Below are 20,941 nucleotides of genomic sequence, written 5' to 3' on the forward strand. Positions count from 1 at the left end.
TGTGTGAGAGTGTGGGGACTGTGTGGGAGTGTGGGGACTGTGTGGGAGTGTGGGGATTGTGTGGGGACTGTGTGAGAGTGTGGGGACTGTGAGGGAGTGTGGGGACTGTGTGGGAACTGTGTGGGAGTGTGGGGACTGTGTGGGAGTGTGGGGACTGTGTGGGAACTGTGTGGGAGTGTGGGGATTGTGTGGGAGTGTGGGGATTGTATGGGAGTGTGGGGACTGTGTGGGAACTGTGTGGGAGTGTGGGGACTGTGTGGGAGTGTGGGGATTGTGTGGGGACTGTGTGAGAGTGTGGGGACTGTGAGGGAGTGTGGGGACTGTGTGGGAACTGTGTGGGAGTGTGGGGACTGTGTGGGAGTGTGGGGACTGTGTGGGAACTGTGTGGGAGTGTGGGGATTGTGTGGGAGTGTGGGGATTGTATGGGAGTGTGGGGACTGTGTGGGAACTGTGTGGGAGTGTGGGGACTGTGTGGGAGTGTGGGGATTGTGTGGGGACTGTGTGAGAGTGTGGGGACTGTGTGGGAACTGTGTGGGAGTGTGGGGACTGTGTGGGGACTGTGTGAGAGTGTGGGGACTGTGTGGGGACTGTGTGAGAGTGTGGGGACTGTGTGAGAGTGTGGGGACTGTTTGAGAGCGTGGGGACTGTGTGGGAGTGTATGTACTGTGTGGAAGTGTGGGGACTGTGAGGGAGCATATGGAATGTGAGGGAGCATATGGACTGTGGGACCGTGGGGATTGTGTGGGAGTGTATGGATTGTGTGGGAGTGTGGGGACTGTGAGGGAGTGTATGGACTGTGGGACAGTGGGGATTGTGTGGGAGTGTGGGGACTGTGTGGGAGTGTATGGATTGTGTGGGAGTGTGGGGACTGTGAGGGAGTGTATGGACTGTGGGACCGTGGGGACTGTGTGGGAGTGTATGGATTGTGTGGGAGTGTGGGGACTGTGAGGGAGTGTATGGACTGTGGGACAGTGGGGATTGTGTGGGAGTGTGGGGACTGTGTGGGAGTGTATGGATTGTGTGGGAGTGTGGGGACTGTGAGGGAGTGTATGGACTGTGGGACCGTGGGGATTGTGTGGGAGTGTATGGATTGTGTGGGAGTGTGGGGACTGTGAGGGAGTGTATGGACTGTGGGACAGTGGGGATTGTGTGGGAGTGTGGGGACTGTGTGGAAGCGTGGGGACTGTGTGGGAGAACTGGGTCCTTCTTCAAAGACCGCAATTTCCCCGCAGATGTGGTCAATGACGCTCTCCAACGCATCTCCTCCATTTCCCGCTCCTCCGCCCTTGAGCCCCACCCCTCCAATCGCCACCAGGACAGGACCCCACTGGCCCTCACCTACCACCCCACCAACTTCCATATACATCTTATCATCCGTTGTCATTTCCGCCACCTCCAAACGCTCCCCACCACCAGGGATATATTTCCCTCCCCTCCCCATCAGCGTTCCGAAAAGACCACTCCCTCCGTGACTCCCTCGTCAGGTTCACACCCCCCACCAACCCAATCTCCACTCCCGGCACCTTCCCCTGCAACCGCAAGAAATGCGAAACTTGCGCCCACACCTCCCTCCCTTACCTCTCTTCAAGGCCCCAAGGGATCCTTCCATATCCGCCACAAATTCACCTGCACCTCCACACACATCATTTACTGCATCCGCTGCACCCGATGTGGCCTCCTCTATATTGGGGAGACAGGCCGCCTACTTGCGGAACGTTTCAGAACCAACCCAACCACCCCTTGACTCAACACTTCAACTCCCCCTCCCACTCCACCAAGGATATGCAGGTCCTTGAACTCCTCCATCGCCAGACCATAGCAACATGATGGCTGGAGGAAGAGCGCCGCATCTTCCGCCTGGGAACCCTCCAACCACAAGGGATGAACTCAGATTTCTCCAGTTTCCTCATTTCCCCTCCCCCCACCTTGTCTCAGTCCTAACCCTCAAACTCAGCACCACCTTCCTAACCTGCAATCTTCTTCCTGACCTCTCCGACCTCACCCCACTCCGGCCTATCACCCTCACCTTAACCTCCTTCCACCTATCGCATTTCCAATGCCCCTCCCCCAAGTCCCTCCTCCCTCCCTACCTTTTATCTTAGCCCGCTTGGCACACTTTCCTCATTCCTGAAGAAGGGCTCATGCCCGAAACGTCGATTCTCCTGCTCCTTGGATGCTGCCTGACCTGCTGCGCTTTTCCAGCAACACATTTTCAGCTCTGATCTCCAGCATCTATAGTCCTCACTTTCTCCTAAAGTAGAACGAACTCTGGGCTGCTCATCTCTCCCAGTCTGGAAGTTCACATTGCTAGAGAAAATGTTTAATATCATATCACCGTCTGGGTTACACTTGACGTGGTCTATGTTCTTTGGTAATCTGTTGTTTGAGAAACCCTGCAAATTTGCCTGTGTTCTGCTACTACAGCTACTAATCAGCTCTCAGACTGTGTCCTTGGCTAATGCCCTCAAATCTCCAACTGTACTGACCTTCATGATTCATTTCTGTTCCAGTAATTCTAGACTTACCCAGACATATGCTAATACTCTGCTTCTTTTATCAATTATCACTCTTCCTGGTTTTCTGACGGTCCCAGCCTAATTCCCTATCTCCCTCAGCTCCACCCCAACCATGTTTTCATGGTTTATTGAGGTGACTGTATCTGAGCTGCTGTGTGCGCCATTGGATGTGGTTTAATTCCTTCCAGCATTTCACCATGTGGATCACATGGCAATGGCTGCACGTTCTACCTGTCACTCTGATCTCTGAAACCTGTCCAAACTCAGATACCTGTCCAAAGCATTCAGCTCCTCAAACTCCATTTCTCATTCAAGATTTGAACATCTCATTCTTCTGACCCTTTTCTAACTCAAACACATGAATTTCTAACTGCCAACATTCAAACCCACCATTAGATCAAAGTACGATCATTTATTTGGGGTGTGTGGGTTTGCAGCGTCTTGAACAACATCAAGCAAGAGGAAAAATTCAGAAATACTCAGTGGTCTACAGAGAAATGACAACAGAGGAAGCAATATCATCGACTGCCTGCTGTAGCCTCAACCTTTCAAGGACCACTCAATGGGTGATCGTCACTGCACACAACTCTGTTGGAGCAACTCAACCAGCCATACTCAACCTCACAGCAGGTAAACATAAACCCAGAGATGTACACAGTGCGCAGGGTGAACCGTACCTCAAACAGATATCAAACACAGATATAAATGTGTTGAGAGAACAGTAGTTGTTTACACATCACTGCCCCTTGCATATGTGGAGAAGAAATTGTACCTGCTTTTATTCTTTCATGGCATGGGGGTGATTATTACCATTCCAAACTGCCTTTGAACACAGTGGTTTTCCGAGGAAAATTCACAGGGCTGTTAAGAGTCAACTGCACTGCCATGATGGGATTAAAACCCATGTTCCCAGACCATTAGCTTGATCACTAACCCAGCGTATTATCAACACACCATGACAAATGTGCACTACTACATTTCCCTCTACAGATGGAGTTTCAGATACCAGTACAAGTGAATATGACAAACAGTGGTTGCAAGTATATCCACTGGTTCCATTGTATGCTGCACACTGACATATAACAGACAATCACAGCAGCAGCGTGAGACTGAGCCCTGCACCTTCATAGGGGCAAGGAATTTAGCGGAGTGGGATGGTGGGGGGAGTGGGAGTGGGAGTGGGAGCAGGGTGTCAGCTAGAATTCCAAAGTGAACTTATTTGTATTGCTTGTTTTGCTCAGGCTTTCCGCCACCATTCAATATGACAGTTCATAGCAGGAACCGCTCAGTACAGGTGCTTTGGGAGCCACCAGCCAATGCAACTCCTGAAGAGTTTGTGGTGGAATGGTATAAAATGCCGGTAAATTCAGAATACACACTCAACTGGAAAAAAATCCCAGCAGCGAATGTGTGTGTAACCTTAGTGGAAGGTAAGTGTACACTGGTGCAGATTTTTAAGCCAGCATAGACTGACAGGATAAAAATGTGAAATGAGTTTATCAGTCTGAGTCATGTCCCAGCAGCCAAGTAACCACAGCATGAAATTGCTACTGATTAATCGCTAATTTAATTCAAGTGTAGGGAGAGTCTTACTCTTTATCTAGTCTGGTAGTGCCTCTGTCCTGGGATTGTTTGATAGGGACAGTTTTGACAAAGCTTTGCTGGATGTAGGTTTGCTCACTGAGCTGGAAGATTCAGTTTCAGATGTTTCGTTACCATACTATGTAACATCTCAGTGAGTCTCCAGACAAAGAATAGAGATAACTATACTGTCAGGACAAAGCTTCACTCTATATCGAAGCCCCTGTTAGTACCAGCCTGGGAGTGTTTGATGGGGACAGTGTGGAGGCAGCTTTGCTCTGGATCTAATTCCTGCTGTACCAGTCCTGGGAGTGTTTGATGGGGACAGTGTGGAGGCAGCTTTGCTCTTGATCTAATTCCTGCTGTACCAGCCTGGGAGTGTTTGATAGGGACAGTGTGGAGGCAGCTTTGATCTATATCTAACCTCTAGCTGTTTCTGTCTTGGGAGATTTTAATGGGAAAGTGTAGCGGGAGTGTTTACTCTGTATCTAATCCTGTGCTTACAAAACAAGACTGGGACAGAAGTGAGAAAGTGATGGTTCCATTCTCTCAATGGTGTGCATGCTGAACTCAAGTCACGTCTGCTTGTGTAGGCTTGTTCCGGAGTGCTGATAGCCTGCTTTCTTTTCAGGTCTTCTGTCTCCCCTGCTTCTGTACAGGATCTCAGTGTATGCTCGATATCAGGCAGGATTGGGAGGCCCAGTGTCCACTCTGGTTTATGCAGAAGAAGGAGGTACCATTTCCTGTTGCTGTCAGTGAAACCTGTTTACCTGCAAATCTTCCTGAGACAGATGGGACTCTTTTCTCGACAGAGTCAACCCACATGAGCTCTACAGCTCTCTGAAGAAATTTGATAGGGTCAACTATTTGGAGATATTTCCACTTCTGGGACCATGAATATAAAACAGTCATAAATAAACCTGGTAGATTACTGAGGATAGGCAAGGGGCAGTGATATATGAGTGAGCAGACTGCAGCTATATCCTCCTACTACCCTACTTTCCCTTCGTCCTCCACTGAAAGGCTGAATGAGGGATGACCATTGGAAAAGACCGTTACTATTAAGACAACCTAGGTAAAACAATGAGAGAGAAGGGAAGGATATTCTGTTGGGTGAAATCAGGCAATGTGGGATCGGCTTCAAGCAGACCACAGGCACCAGCACAGAGCAGTTAGGCTGAATGGCCTGTGTTATTCACAACTGTGTACTCACGAATCAGCTACTAATATTGGTTCAGCTACAGTGCATGCAGTTTTCTGTAACCTATTACAGAGACAAGATTAACGTGAAAGGAAACATACATTGTGTATTCACCAGGATGATCATGGGGGACTTCAATATACGAGGAGAAAGTGAGGTCTGCAGATGCTGGAGATCAGAGCTGAAAATGTGTTGCTGGAAAAGCGCAGCAGGTCAGGCAGCATCCAAGGAACAGGAAATTCAACGTTTCGGGCATAAGCCCTTCATCAGGAAAGTACTTATTAACTTAATAAGCCCTTCCTGATGAAGGGCTTATGCCCGAAACGTCAAATTTCCTGTTCCTTGGATGCTGCCTGACCTGTTGCGCTTTTCCAGCAACACATTTTCAGGACTTCAATATATGAATGGACTGGGTAAATAATGTTGCCGGTGGATCCAAAGAATGGGAATTCATGGAATGCTTACAGAATGGCTTTTTGGAACAGCTTGTGATGGAGCCCACAATTTGGAGCAGGTTATTCTGGACTTAGTGCTATGTAATGAGCCAGACTTTATAAAAGATCTTAAAGTAAGGGAACACTTAGGAGGCAGCGATCATAATATGGTAGAGTTCAATCTGCAGTTTGAAAGAGAGAAGGCAAAATTGGATATCATGGTGTTACAGTTAAATAAAAGTAATTACAGGGGCATGAGAGAGGAACTGACGAAAATTGACTGGAAGCAGAGCCTAACAGGGAAGACAGGAGGGCAAAAATGACAGGAGTTTCTGGGTGTAATTGAGGACACAGTACAGAGGTTCATCCCAAAGAAAAGAAAGATATCTGGGGTGGGTGGGGGGGGGGGGGGTTGTAGATTAGACACTCATGGCTGACAAAGGAAGTCAGGAAATGTATCACAGAAAAAGAAAGCTCCTATAAAGTGGCCAAGAGCACTGAGAAATCAGAAGATTGGGAAGACTACAAAAACAAACAGAGGATAACAAAGGGAGAAATAAGGAAGGAGAGGATCAAATATGAGGGTAAGCTAGCCAGTAATATTAGAAATGATAGTAAAAGTTTCTTTAAATACATAAAAACAAACAAAAGGAGAATGTAGAAATTGAACCACTCCAAATGAGTGCAGGAAGGCTAGTGATGGGAGATAAGGAAATAGCTGAAGAACTTAATAAGCACTTTGTGTCAGTCTTCACAGTGGAAGACATGAGTAATATCCCAACAGTTAAGGAGAGTCAGGGAGCAGAGTTGAGTAATGATAACCATTACAAAAGAGAAAGTGCGAGAAAATGGCTGATGAAATTCAACATGAGCAAACTCAAGGTCTTGCACTTTGGAAAAAAGAATACAGGCATGGACTATTTTATAAACAGTGAGAAAATTCATAAAGCCAAAGTCCAAAGGGATTTGGGAGTGATAGTCCAGGATTCTCTAAAGGTTGACTTGCAGGTTGGGTCTGTGGTTAAGAAAGCAAATGTAATGTTGCCTTTATCTCAAGAGGGTTGGAATATAAAAGCAGTGATGTGCTTCTGAAACTTTATAAAGCTCTAGCTAGGCCCAATTTAGAATACTGTGTCCAATTCTGGGCCTCACACCTCAGGAAGGATATAATGGCATTGGGGCATGTCCAGTGGAGATTCACATGGATGATCTTTGGAATGGTAGGTCTAACATATGATGAACAGCTGAGGATCCTGGGATTGTATTCATCAGAGTTTAGAAGGTTGAGGGGAGATCAAATAGAAACTTACAAGATAATGCATGGCTTAGAAAGGGTGGATGCTGGGAATTTGTTTCCATTAGGCAGGGAGACTAGCACCTGTGGGCACAGTGTTAGAATTACAGGGGGTCAATTTAGAATGAAAATGAGGAGCCATTTCTTCAGCCAGAGAGTGGTGGGCCTGTGGAATTCATTGCCACAGAGTGCAGTGGAGGCTGGGATGTTAAATGTCTTCAACGCTGCGATTGATAAATTCTTAATCTCGCAAGGAATTAAGGATTATGGGGAGAGTGTGGGTAAGTGGAGTTGAAATGCCCATCAGCTATGAGTAAATGGCGGAGTGGACTCGACGGGCTGAATGGCCTTACTTCCCCTCCTATGACATATGCTGTCATACTCTTATGGATAAATTCAGAATTAGGAATGTAGGAGAGAGCTGAATACTGAGGCTGAGAGAAGATGTAATTTACAATGATGAAGGTTATGGTGAGGAACTCGATAAATAGTAATCAGCTCAGTTCCATCAATGTGACATTTCTCAAATTCCATAAAACAAATTGTTATTATTCAATTCAATGCTTCCAATTTTCAGATCACCTCAGGTTAACTGATGCCTGTTCTCACGAAACATTTCTCAGATGTTATTTTTGCTCCATGTTAGTGTTTCATTTTCACTCTCTCGCAGTTCCTCTTGCTGGGCCTGAAATCTCAATTCTAAATATCTCCCAGACTGGGGTCACTCTGCTATGGAAGGATCTCCCACTGGATCAGCAACGGGGGTTTATAAAATACCTCACTCTGTACTACGTCAAGAATCCAGGTGGACTTGCAAAGCAAAAGAGTAAGAAGAATCAATTTAGCATTTTGCATGTTGTAAATGTCTTATTAGTAGAAGATACAAAATATATCCCAAAAATAGTGGGAAATGGGCAGCTAAGGAAAGAGATGAACTTAAAACAATCACTATTACAAGAGAGAAAACACTAGCTAAACTAAAGGCTTTCAGATTCATTTGGCCCAAGTACCTGCTTCCTACAGACTTAAAGGATGTGGCTACAGAGTTATTGGAGTCTGGAAAAGTCTGAACGGAAGGGAAAACTGTAAATTGTAACAGCACTGTTCAAGAAAACAGGGATACAGAAAGCAGAAAACCATAGGCTTGTAGCCTAACTCCACGATAGGAAAATTGACAGAATTCATTATGAAGGAAATATTAGCTGGACATTTAGAAAAACAAAATAATATCAGGCAGTCAACATAATTTTGTGAAAGGGAAATCATGTTTGTCAAATTGATTATAGTTCTTTGAGGATGTAAAAAGCAGGCTGAATTAAAGGGAACCGGTATATGTGGCATATTTGCATTTCTAGAATGCATTCCAAAAGGTGTTGTATAAAAGGTTACTGAACAAGAGCTCATTGGGATAAAAAGGAATTTCTGCTCTCAGAGGTTTGGGTGTCTTTGGAACACCTCGCCACAGCTGCATATTTAAGACTGAGATAGATAGAATCAGGAGTTACAGGGAAAATGCAAGAAAGTTGGCAAGAGGAATGTCAGATGAGCCTTAAACCTATTGAATGGTAAATTCAAGGCTCAAGGGCCTGAAGTGCCTATTCCTGTTACTATTTATAGTTTTATTGTATTGGGTGACATATCAGTGTAGATGGAGGAGCTGCTGATAATCAGGAAAAATTGCTCATTCAGACTGTAAGTTTGCTTGCTGAAAACAAACATTTCATCACCATGCTCGGTAACATCATCAGTGAGCCTCCAGTGAAACGCTGGTGTTATATCCCACTTTCTGTTTATGTAGCTTGGTCTGTTAAGGTGGGTGATATCATTTCTGGTTCTTTTTCTTAGAGGTTGGTAAGTGGGATCCAAATTGATGTGTTTATTGATGGAGTTCCGATTTGAATGCCAGGCCTTTTGGAATTCCTGTGCGTGTTTCTGTTTAGCCTGCCCTAGGATGGATGTGTTGTCCCAGTGAAAGTGATGTCCTCCTTCAACTACATGTAAGAATACTAGTGATGGTGGGTCATGTCTTTTAGTGGCTGGTTGGCGTTCATGTAACCAGGTGGCTAGTCTTCTGCCTGTCTGTCCTTGCATGGTATTTTGTAAATTATATTTGTTTTGCTGGTTGTTTCTACAAGGAGAAAGTGAGGACTGCAGATGCTGGAGATCAGAGCTGAAAATGTGTTGCTGGAAAAGCGCTGGTTGTTTCTATAGAATTCTTTAGGTTCATCAGCTGCTGTTTAAGTGTTTTGGAAGGTTTGTGGGCTACCATGATGCCAAGAGGTTGGAGTAGGCAGGTAGTCATTTTAGAGGGGTCTTTCATGTATGGCAATCTGGCTAGGGTTTCTGGGTCCATTGTGCCTGCTTGTTTGGGTTCGTTGTTTAGGAATCAGCGGACTGTGTTTATCGGCGACTGGTTGTTAAATACACTGTATAGGTATTTTTCTTCTGCTGCTCATAGTTCCTGGGTGCTGCAGTGTGTTGTGGCCTGTTTTAATAATGTCCTGATGTAGCTCCTTTTTTGGGTATTGAGATGATTGCTTCTGTAGTTGAGTATCTGGTCAGTGTGTGTTGCTTTCCTGTCTGAAGTTCTCCATTAACTGTTTATGCCACTGTAATAACTAGGAAGGGGAGTCTGTTGTTATTCTCCCCGTCTTTTGTGAATTTTGTCTGTCAGGATATTGTTGAAGATGTTGTAGGTTTCCTCTAATTTGTTCCATTTTGTGATGACAAAGGTGTCACCCATAGAGCGGACCCAAAGTTTGGGTTGGATGGGGGAGGCTTGAATGAACAGCCCAAACTTTGGGTCCGCTACGTGGATGACACTTTATCATCACAAAAAAAAGGAACAAATTTAAGGAAACCTACAGCAACATTGACAGTGTCTTTCCTGGCATAAAATTCACAAAAAAGGAGAACATCAACAGACTCCCCTTCCCAGATGTCGCAGTGGAACAAACGGTTAATGGAGACCTTCAGACAGGAAAGCAACACACACTGACCAGATACTCAACTATAGAAGTAATCATCCCAACACCCACAAACAGAGCTGCATCAGGACATTATTAAAACAGGCCACAACACACTGCAGCACCCAGGAACTATGAGCAGCAGAAGAAAAATACCTATACAGCGTATTTGAGAAGAACGGGTACCCGATAAATGCAGTCCACCAATTCCTAAACAACAAACACAAATAAGCAGGCACAATGGACCCAGAAACTCCGGTCACAATACTATACATCAAAGACATCTCTGAAATGATTAGCAGGCTACTCCGACCACTTGATATTATTGTGGCCCTCAAACCTACCAATGCACGTAAACAGCAGCTGATGAACTTGAAAGACGCTATCAAACAATCAGCAAAACAAATGTTCTTTACAAAATACCATGCAAGGACTATAACAAACAGTACATCCGACAGACAGGCAGAAGACTAGCCACCAAGATACACGAACACCAACCAGCCATGAGAAGACATGACCCACCATCACTAATATTCTTATATATAGTTGAAGGAGGACACCACTTTGACTGGGACAACACATCCATCCTAGGACAGGCTAAACAGAGACATGCACGGGAATTCCTAGAGGCCTGGTATTCAAATCGGAACTCCATCAATAAACACATCGATTTGGACCCCATTTCCCAACCTCTGAGAAAAAATAACCCAGAAATGATATCACCCACCGTAAGAGACTAAGACACATAAATAGAAAGTGGGATATAACACCAGTGCTTCACCGGAGACTCACTGATGATGCTACCTAGCATGGTGACGAAACGTCTGAAAACAAACCTTCCAGCTCAGTGAGCAAACTTACAATCTGAACCGCAACATGAGCTACAAATCTTCTCAAAAATTACAAGTTGCTCATTTTCAGGTTGGTGCCACAGGATTGAATGGTGGGATCTATGATCCATTTTAATGACTTAGACAAAGAGTTGCCACAATTGTTGATGATATAGAGATAGGTAGGAAAACAAGTGTGAGAGGGATGTAAAGAGTCTACAAAGAAATAAAGTGGATTAAATGAGTGGATAGAAACCTTAACAAATAGAGTATAATGTGAAAATGTGAAGTTTTTGATTTTGGCTGTAAGATCAGAAAAGCAGGATCTTATTGAAGTAAAGAGAGAATGCTGAATACAGCAGCACAGAATGATGTTCGGGGTGTCCTTGTCCATCAGTCACAAAGGTTAGCAGGTAGGTACAGCAAATAATTGGGACATAGTTGCATGTTGACCTTTGTTACAATGAGAATAGAGTATAAAAGTAGGTGCCTTGCCACCAGCACACAGGAGATGAGTGAGACCACAGCTAAAGTAGTTTCATCCATTTTATTTTCACATCTTGGTCCTGAATCCAACAGCTTGTGTAATTCATGTGACTTTCAACAGTTGGGTACGGATATCCCTCGGCCACAGGCTTTGCAAAGTCTGTCCTGAGCAATCACTGATTTCTTGCAATATCTCAAGCTAGGTTTGTAGGATTTTGAATTCTCTTTGACTATCATAGCTGTGGCCGAGAAATTACTCTGTTTCACAGCCAGAGTCACAGCCCTAAGCTCTACTTTCCTGACAGTGCCAGTGAATACCCGACGGCCTGGAACTCACCCCACACTGAACTGCCAGTTAGTGCAACTTTCCTTCAGCCTTCAGCTCCAAAACATTTGACTGTGTTAAGAGCAAGCTAACAACAATGTGCAGAGAGCACTGCTGAAGAACATGACCATGCTGGTATCTCCTTCCTCAATAAGACTTCAGGATCTAGAACCATTAAAAAAAAATCAAGAAAGAGGATAAGTTAGAGGTTATTATACAGAGAGAAGTACAAAAGAAAGAGAAAATAGACTGCAGTAAGAGACAGAGTGAAAACATGGCAGAAAGGAAAAAAAATTAAAATCTGACACTATTAAAATCTCCTTCAACAATCCACAGCCTGAAAAAATGCATTATTGTTTTGCTTCTCATTTACTGGACCAGAATTGATTGGCAGTTATTAACAACTGTCATTAAACTGTTTCAGCTCCTTATTAGAGTTGTATTTCAATGGTGGATTAAATTGACAATTCATGTAAAACATTTATGATACAAGGAGACTGAGTGAGAAGCTGTTTGTGTAAGTCTAACAGAGGGAACATGTGTAACCTCTGTGTAACCCCACTCAGTGCCCTGTAATGTCTAGTGTTTACCATGTCCCACACTCAGTGCTGTGTTATCTCTGGTGCTTAGCATGTCCTTCCCATTTATAGGTACAATATATCTGGTGCTCACCATGAAACCCCACTCCATGTGTGTGTTATCTCTGTGCTTACAGTGAAAACCCTGTGAATGGGTGAGATGTGTCGCAGTAAGGCTTGCAGTTGGCCTGGAATCACAGGTTAGCTGTAAATGCATGGCTCCTGATTGAGATCCATTGATTCTGCAGGACTGTAAGTGTGTGTGTGTGTGTGTGTGTGTGTGTGTGTGAATCTTGGATATTGGCCCCATTGTTGAAGATGCCTCAACATTCACTTAGCTGGTCGTATACTTGAAGGGTTTCTGCATGGATGAAATATGAATGATTACATGCTCCTCTATGTTGGCTCTATGAGGGAAAAAGATGTACATCTGAAAACTTTGTTCTTCTTCACAGCTTGCAATTTAAGCTATACATTACACAGATATACATTGTTACACTTGGAGCCTGACAGTACTTACACAATCTGGATGACAGCGTCCACTATTGCAGGAGAGGGACGTAGAGGGCCATACCTTCACTTTAAAACACAAGGTAATGTTGGTGAACGGGGGTAAGGGAGTGGTTTGGGAAGGAAATAGTGATGGTACTTCCAGATTTTTGAAATGAAAACAGTTCAGGATCTCTAGCAACTCAACGAGAAACAATGATATCCGTGTCATGTGGAAAGAGCCGTGACTCAGTATTTTCCAAGATCAAAGTCAAGATCTTTACAAAAAAAAACAAACAACTGTGGATGTTGGAAATCAGAAACAAAAACAGATACAATGGGAAAACCTCAGCAGGTCTAGAAGTATCCGTGGAGGGAAAGCAGAGTTAACATTTCAGATCCAGTGACTCTTCTTCAGTATTCATTCTGCTTTCTCTCCACAGATGCTGCAGACATCCTGAATTTTCCCAGCTGTTTCTGTTTTTATTTTAAACTCAAACTCAACCACAATGGGAAAATGCATTTTCAGCTAAGAGGAATTGATATAAATCATGGCAAATAAATATTAAAGAATTCATACACCACCTTATCACAACCCAGAATGGTTTTCAACAGACCCTCAGCACTGACTCTCCCATAGTACAACACTCCCTCAGTACTGACTCTCCAACAGTGCGGTACTCCCTCAGTATTGACCCTCCAACAGCATGGCACTCCCTCAGCACTGACCCTCCAACAGTGCAGCACTCCCTCAGCACTGACCCTCCAGCAGTGCAGCACTCCCTCAGCACTGACCCTCCAGCAGTGCAGCACTCCCTCAGCACTGACCCTCCAGCAGTGCAGCATGCCCTCAGTACTGACCCTTAGACAGTGCAGCACACCCTGTGTACTGACCTCCAACAGTGCGGTACTCCCTCAACACTGACTGGCAGTGCAGCATGCCCCGAGTACTGACCCTCTGACAGTGCAGCACCTCTGAGTACTGACCCTCCAACAGTGTGGTACTCCCTCAGCACTGACTGGCAATGCAGCACGCCCCAAGTACTGACCTTCTGACAGTGCAGCATACACTCAGTACTGACCTTCTAACAGTGCTGCACACCCTCAGTGTTGCACTGCTGTTGTCTGAAGTCAAGTCCTGGAGTCATGGTTGACACCAAAACCTTCGGAATCAGAAGAGAGCTACCTGATGAATGCAGTGAAAGCAGCTATTGGTAGTTTATGTATTGGGCAGTCCAGTCAGTGAAAAAGCTGGCCTGCCTGTTGGCCGTGTGTGTACGTTCTGATCCTGTTTTCTGTTTTGTCTAGGTTCACAGGTTGTGACCTGGATGCTTGTGGCCCTGTTCTCTACATTTGTGGTGATTGCAGTTATTCCCTTCTGGTTCTGTAGATTCTATAAACAAAGGTGAGTCAGTCCCCAAAGATTAACTGCACCTTGGCATGATGGAGAAAATGGCTATGAGTTTTTAGATACGCAGGTGGAGGTGGGTACTGTAGATGCTGGAGATTAGAGTCAAGATTAGAGTTGTGCTGGAAAAGCAGGTCAGGCTTCATCCGAGGAGCAGGGAAATCATCGTTTCAGAGGGCTTTTGCCTGAAACGTCGATTTTCCTGCTTTTTAGATACACAGTCAGTTGTTTGTATTTGTGAAACTTCGCATAGTTTTACTCACATAACTGCATTGATACTCATGTGAAATAATGTCTTCCCTTCTGCATGCTTAGATATATGAAGGTGTATGAACCTGTCTGACCACAAACAATATTGTTTAACTTCAATAAAATGGCATTTCCTCTCACTTCGTCCCTTCCTCTCAGGGTGATATCTAGTACAGAGAAAGGAAAGAAAGCATTGGATTCAAGTCTTCGCTAGAGACAGGGTGAGTGAGTGAGCTTTATGTTAAGCTCCAGTTTCAAGATAGGGGTTAGGTTCTGCCAGCTGTTATGAAGTTAAAGGTGTGTACTGTACCTTTAGGAGAGAGTGAATGCTGTCTTGCACTGAGAGCTTACAAGCAGCTGTCATATGACTAGCTGGCAGTCTCACAGTGCACTGGAAAATTGAAAATATGTAACATTTGGCTGTGAAATGTATACCTGAGTTTTGATTGCTGTTTTGACAACAATTTGAATTTAGCCAGTTTTAATTATGCCCCAGTCGAGTTTGATTTTATTGTTTTTGCCAATCTCGAACCTATAAGGCAATCCGTGCTTGGGGTATAAAGAAGCAGGCATTTTGAAAGTTAGATAGAGTAACTGCCAGCAAAACACCCTCTATCAAAGGTATCTTTTTTCATATGAAACATCTTCACAGTAAAAAGAAAGATGACCCAGGGAGATTTTCAGCCAGAAGACAGACGCCGATGACGAAAGCCGCTGTGTGGTTTGACATTAAGCTGATGCAATTTTAATAAGATTTTACTAGAACATTATATTCCTATAGAGTTGGAGGCAGATAATAAGCAGCTAAGAGAAAGGGAGGCTTAGAGTTGTAAATAGTTGCTGTGTAGTGTTCACTTTTAGAGTTAAAGAATAAATTGATATTATATTCTTTGAATAGAATTTGGGAGTTCTCTGTCACTCATACTTTAACAGATTATGAGGCGAGGGGAGCTTTTCTCAGTGTTTGGTTTAATCATCAAGAGGGCTCACTGCTGTGTTGTAACACAGCAATCTCCACCAACATCTTGCTAACTTGCAGATGATATTGCACAGATACTGCCCTGAGTTTCTGAGGAGACCTCATAGAGAGGGTTTCAATGTGCCAGGTTAGCTCATCAGTTTCGTAATCTTAAGTAAATGATCTCTGGTCCAGTAAAATGTGGCGTACTACATCACCAAAAATGACAATATATTTTCCAACCAACCATGTCACTGACTGTGTGAAACTTTTAAAGAGTTGGGCTAAGGAGTGGCAGATGGAGTTTAATTCAGATAAATGTGAGGTGCTGCATTTTGGGAAAGCAAATCTTAGCAGGACTTACACACTTAATGGTAAGGTCCTAGGGAGTGTTGCTGAACAAGGAGACCTTGGAGTGCAGGTTCATAGCTTCTTGAAAGTGGAGTCGCAGGTAGATAGGATCGTGAAGATGGCGCTTGGTATGCTTTCCTTCATTTGTCAGAGTATTGAGTACAGGAGTTGGGAGGTCATGTTGTGGCTGTACAGGACATTGGTTAGGCCACTGTTGGAATATTGCGTGCAATTCTGGTCTCCTTCCTATCGGAATGATGTTGTGAAACTTGAAAGGGTTCAGAAAAGATTTACAAAGATATTGCCAGGGATGGAGGATTTGAGCTACAGGGAGAGGTTGATAGAGAGAGGCTGTTTTCACTGGAGCGTCGAAGGCTAAGAGGTGATCTTATAGAAGTTTATAAAATCATGAAGGGCATGGATAAGGTAAATAAACAAGGTCTTTTACCTAGGGTAGGGGAGTCCAGAACTAAAGGGCATGGGTTTAGAGTGAGAGGGGAAAAAGAGATCTAAGGGACAACTTTTTCACACAGAGAGTGGTACGTGTGTGGAATGAGCTGCCAGAGGAAATGGTGGAGGCTGGTACAATTGCAACATTTAAGAGGCATCTGGATGGGTATATGAATAGGAAGGGTTTGGAGGGATATGGGCCGGATGCTGGCAGGTGGGACTAGATTGGGTTGGGATATCTGGTCGGCATGGACGGGTTGGACCAAAGGGTCTGTTTCCGTGCTGCACATCTCTATGCTGTACATGTAGTTCAATGCAGCTAAATGTGAGGTGATGCACTTTGTGAAGAATAACAGGAAGGCAGAGTACTGGGTCGATGTAAAGATTCTTGGTAGGGTGGATGTGCAGAGGGATCTTGGAGTCCATGTACATAGATCCCTGAAAGTTTCCACCCAGGTGGATAGTGCTGTTAAGAAGGCATACGGTGTATTAGGTTTCATTGGTAAAGGGATTGAGTTCTGGAGCCACAACATCATGCTGCAACAATACAAAACGCTGGTGCGGCCACACTTGGAATATTGTGTACAGTTCTGGTCCCCATATTTCAGGAAGGATGTGGAAGATTTACCAGGATGTTGCCTGGACTGGAGGGAAGGTCTTATAAAGGAAAGGCTGAGAGACTTGAGCCTGCTCTCATTGGCAAGAATAGGGTATTTGCTAGAGGCATACAAGATGATCAGAGGATGAGATAGGGTAGACAGTGAGAGTCTTTTTCCTAGGATGATGACATCAACGTGTATGAGGGGGCATAACTACAAATTGAAGGGTGATAGATTTAAGACAGATGTCAGAGGCAGGTTCTTTACACAGAGAGTGGTAAGGGCGTGGAATGCCCTACCTGCTAATGTAGTCAACTCAGCCACATTAGGGAGATTTAAACAATCCTTAGATAAGCACATGGATGATGATGGGATAGTGTAGGGGGATGAGCTGAGAATAGCTCACAGGTCGGTGCAACATCGAGGGCCGAAGGGCCTGTTCTGCGCTGGATTGTTCTATATTCTCTACAACTTTGCGATTTGCTATAGTAAATGATGCTCAGTAGATTGTGTGAAAGAGAAGATTTTAAATAAAAGCTCTTCAGCCAGAATGGTGAGAATGTGGGAATAATTACCACAGAGAGTCATCAAAGTGAATAGGTGAGCTAGGGAAAGGCATGCAGGATAAAAGAGGAGAAAACATTCTGATTGGGCGAGAGGAGATCATGTGAAGCATAAACACTGGCAGAGACTGGCTGGGCTGAATGGTCTATTTCAATGCTGCATATTCCTGATAATTCGAAGTGGACCATTTCCCTATCAGAAGAAGTTAGAATAAGGGAGTGCATCATTTTAATATTTGAACTGGATCCTTCAAGGAAACATCAGGAAGCATTTCTTCAGAAAAGAGGGGAGTGGAAATCTGTAAAAGACTGTAAAGGCTGTGGGTGAAATAAAAATTTTAAGACTGACATCAGTAGAATGTAGAGATTCAAAAATACAAAGGATTATGGAACCAAGGCAGATAAATGATGGAACAGACTCAAGGTTCTGAATATCTCTTCCTTCTCCATGCCTTTCAGAATACAAAGCTGCAGCTCATTCTACTTCCCTCAGTGGTGTTGCCAACAAATTCCGGATCCAAAGAACAGCAATGTTGGGCACGAGCAGGTAAGGATGTTCATACCTTTAATCAAACTTTTTTTAACAGTGCAAAAAGTAAAGACAATGAAAAGCCCAGAAGCATCGCATTCTCTGTATCTTTACTACCTCTCCTTGACAACAGGTCATCAGGCCTGGCAACCTGTCTGCCTTTACACTTATTACTTATCAAATACTTTGTCCCTCACGATAGAGACTGTTACGAGATCTTCCCCACCCCATTAGCATATTACTTACATTTAGGATGTGAAGACCAATGCAAACTATTGGTTTAAATTATCTCTGTTTTTTGTTATGAATTTCCCAGTTGCATCCTCCAAGGGTCCCACACTTATTTAGCGATTTACTTTCTTTTTATATACCCGTAGATACACTTGCTGTTTGCTTTCACAGCTCTGGCCGATTTATTTTCATAATCAATCTGTCCTTCTCTATTTGCTTCATACTCATCGCTGCTGGTTCCTAAAACTTTCCAAGCCTCTGACATACCACGAGGTTTCACCACTTTTTACGCCTAATTTTGATTGGATACTCTCCTGACCACCTTTGTTAAATAAGAAGAGCGCATCATTTCCATCGAGTCCTTCTTTATGACTGGAATAAGCTTTCCACAAAAGAGAATCTAACCATTACATCTTGACACTCAATGGCACTACCTTGGAATCAATGTTCTGGAAGTTTCCATTGTTCAGAAACTGAACTGTACTAGCTATCAGCAATCTCTCTAATCTTCTGGCTGCAAGGGCCACCAGAGTCCATGTGCAGCAATGATTTCTGGATGCCATGATCAGCATACTGATTGATATGCACAGAACTTACACACACGCATGCGCACACCCCCTTACTAGATGCATAGCAAGCCATATTAAAACTGTGGCTACAAGAGTATGTCAGAGTCGAGGACCCTTACATCACCTCAACTGGTGAGCGCGTTTCAGTCCTGAGCTCCAGAGTTTTATCCACAATCTTCTCCAACTCTTCTTGACTACCCTTAGAAAATATTTCTTAAATCCGATCTGTTGAATTAAGCTTTTGGTTAGCTGCACTAATATGGCCTTTTGTGGCTCACTCTCAGATTACCTCTTGATAACGCTCCAGCATTGACATTTAAAGTGCTATAGAAATACAAGTTTTTGATGTTCTTGTTGTAGATCAATCCAGCTGTATACTTGATGTGATGAGTAATTGAACTTCGATTGGAGAATCAAGTGTATCAACTGCTGTTAGTCAATCAGGCCTGACTTTCGCCTGTTTGACAATATGTAGAACTAACTTAGACTGCAAACAGAACATGGCGTAATGTTTGGTTCTATGGGAGAATGGGTAAGGTGTAGTGTGACATGTACACTTACAGCCTGTGTTTCAGTGGGAGCCTCTACCTTCAGGAGATGAATATAGAGCACTTTCAAGAAAACACACACTTGATAATAGGGAAGCACAAACTGAGAAAGCATCAACTATTATTTCTGATATTGTGACACCAAAACGCTTTTGATTCTAAGGACTTGAAATCTACAACATATTTACTATCCTTATAGAATCTTTCCTACGCCCCTGTACCCTCATGCTACAGCCCCACCCTGGACTCTCAATTTGGATTCCCAAGACTAAACTCCATCCCTGAACCCCACACCGAAACTTAAACAGCTTCAAAACGCAGTTTTGTGAAATATATGGAATAAGTTATATTTTTTGACATAGAAGAGAAACCAACGTTGACTTGAAGTACTGATCATTATTGATTATCTATTCTCAGTATGAATACCCTCCGAGCTATTGTGAGGTACCAGTGGAGCCAGTAATTGATAAGTTGGAAGAGATTGAAACTGACTTACAGATTGAAACTGACATCAAATTTGAAGTTCCATTAACAACAAGCAACAATTCCACTCTGGCAGAAGACATCAGACCCAGCAGCTCAGAAGATACTTACTGGATGAGTTGCCATTCTGCACCTCCAGAGGCCTCCACTTGTTTGGAAAAGAAACTTGTGGAAGAGCCAGAAACCAGCACATTAATGGTGAAACCCCTCATCTCAACTGGTTACGAGAAACACTTCTTGCCATCAGAAGCAGATGTGCTTAATAATGAATGGCAGTTAGCAGACAGGAAGGTGTGGTTGGGAATGGAGGACGATCATTAAGTTTCAGCAGGAGAAAGTGAGGACTTCAGATGCTGGATATCAGTCAAAAAGTATGCTGCTGGAAAAGCTCAGCCGGTCAGATCAATGGGATGGGGGTGGGGCTGGGGCTGGGAGGAGGTAGCTAGGGTTTGTGATTGTTAGATGAAGGTGGAGGGATGATGATAATAGGTTGGAGTGGAGGGTGGAGCAGATGGGTTGGAAGGAAAATGGACAGGTAGGACTGTTCAAGAGGGCGGTGCAAGTTGGAGGGTTGGATCTGGGATAAGGTGGGGGAGGGGAGATGAGGAAACTGTCCCACCTGTCTATCTTCCTTCCCACTTATCTGCTCCACCCCGAACTCCGACCTATGACCATCACCCTCTCACCTTCTTCTATCTATTGCATTCCTAGCTACCTTCCCCCAGGCCCCACCCCTCCCATTTATCTCTCAGCCCCCATGCCCCAACTACCCCCCCCAAACATCCACCCCTCCCCCATTCCTGAAGAGGAGCTTATGTTTGAAACATTGACTCTCCTGCTCCGAGGATGGAACACCAGACAATCTCGACATGTTATTCAAAGTAACCTGCATTGCTGCTGGCCTCAGCCCTCTAAAGTCACAAGTGTTGCTGGAGATCAGAGCTGAAAATGTGTTGCTGGAAAAGCGCAGCAGGTCAGGCAGCATCCAAGGAACAGGAAATTCGACATTTCGGGCATAAGCCCTTCATCAGGAGTGCCCGAAACGTTGAATTTCCTGTTCCTTGGATGCTGCCTGACCTGGTGCGCTTTTCCAGCAACACATTTTCAGCTCTGATGAGAAAGGCAACAAAGGAAACCAATGGACTCATCAATAGACCAAATATGCTCTCACAATTCTGTGATTAAACTCAGGGTTCTAGAAAGTCCACGTTGTCCTCCTGCAGCATTGAGACTTTTTTTACATAATTTCAGGTTTAGACCTGACTGAGAAATTGTATCTGGTCAATTTGACACAGAACATTCT

General features: G+C 44.2%; 1 protein-coding gene across 1 annotated transcript in view; it reads left to right on the plus strand.

The window, feature by feature from the left end:
- Positions 1 to 20,588, plus strand: part of LOC132835973 (interleukin-12 receptor subunit beta-2-like) — a 76,212-nt gene extending 55,624 nt beyond the window's left edge. The window contains exons 8-15 of the mRNA XM_060855146.1: positions 2,954 to 3,146; positions 3,758 to 3,946; positions 4,729 to 4,830; positions 7,697 to 7,852; positions 12,667 to 12,804; positions 14,009 to 14,105; positions 17,738 to 17,825; positions 19,573 to 20,588. Coding sequence (XP_060711129.1) covers positions 2,954 to 3,146; positions 3,758 to 3,946; positions 4,729 to 4,830; positions 7,697 to 7,852; positions 12,667 to 12,804; positions 14,009 to 14,105; positions 17,738 to 17,825; positions 19,573 to 19,959 — 1,350 coding nt within the window. The 3' untranslated portion in view covers positions 19,960 to 20,588. The remainder of the gene's footprint in view (positions 1 to 2,953; positions 3,147 to 3,757; positions 3,947 to 4,728; positions 4,831 to 7,696; positions 7,853 to 12,666; positions 12,805 to 14,008; positions 14,106 to 17,737; positions 17,826 to 19,572) is intronic.
- The last annotated feature ends 353 nt before the right edge of the window (positions 20,589 to 20,941 follow it).

Source organism: Hemiscyllium ocellatum, chromosome 45, assembly GCF_020745735.1.
Source record: "Hemiscyllium ocellatum isolate sHemOce1 chromosome 45, sHemOce1.pat.X.cur, whole genome shotgun sequence".
Taxonomy (NCBI): Eukaryota; Metazoa; Chordata; class Chondrichthyes; order Orectolobiformes; family Hemiscylliidae; genus Hemiscyllium; species Hemiscyllium ocellatum.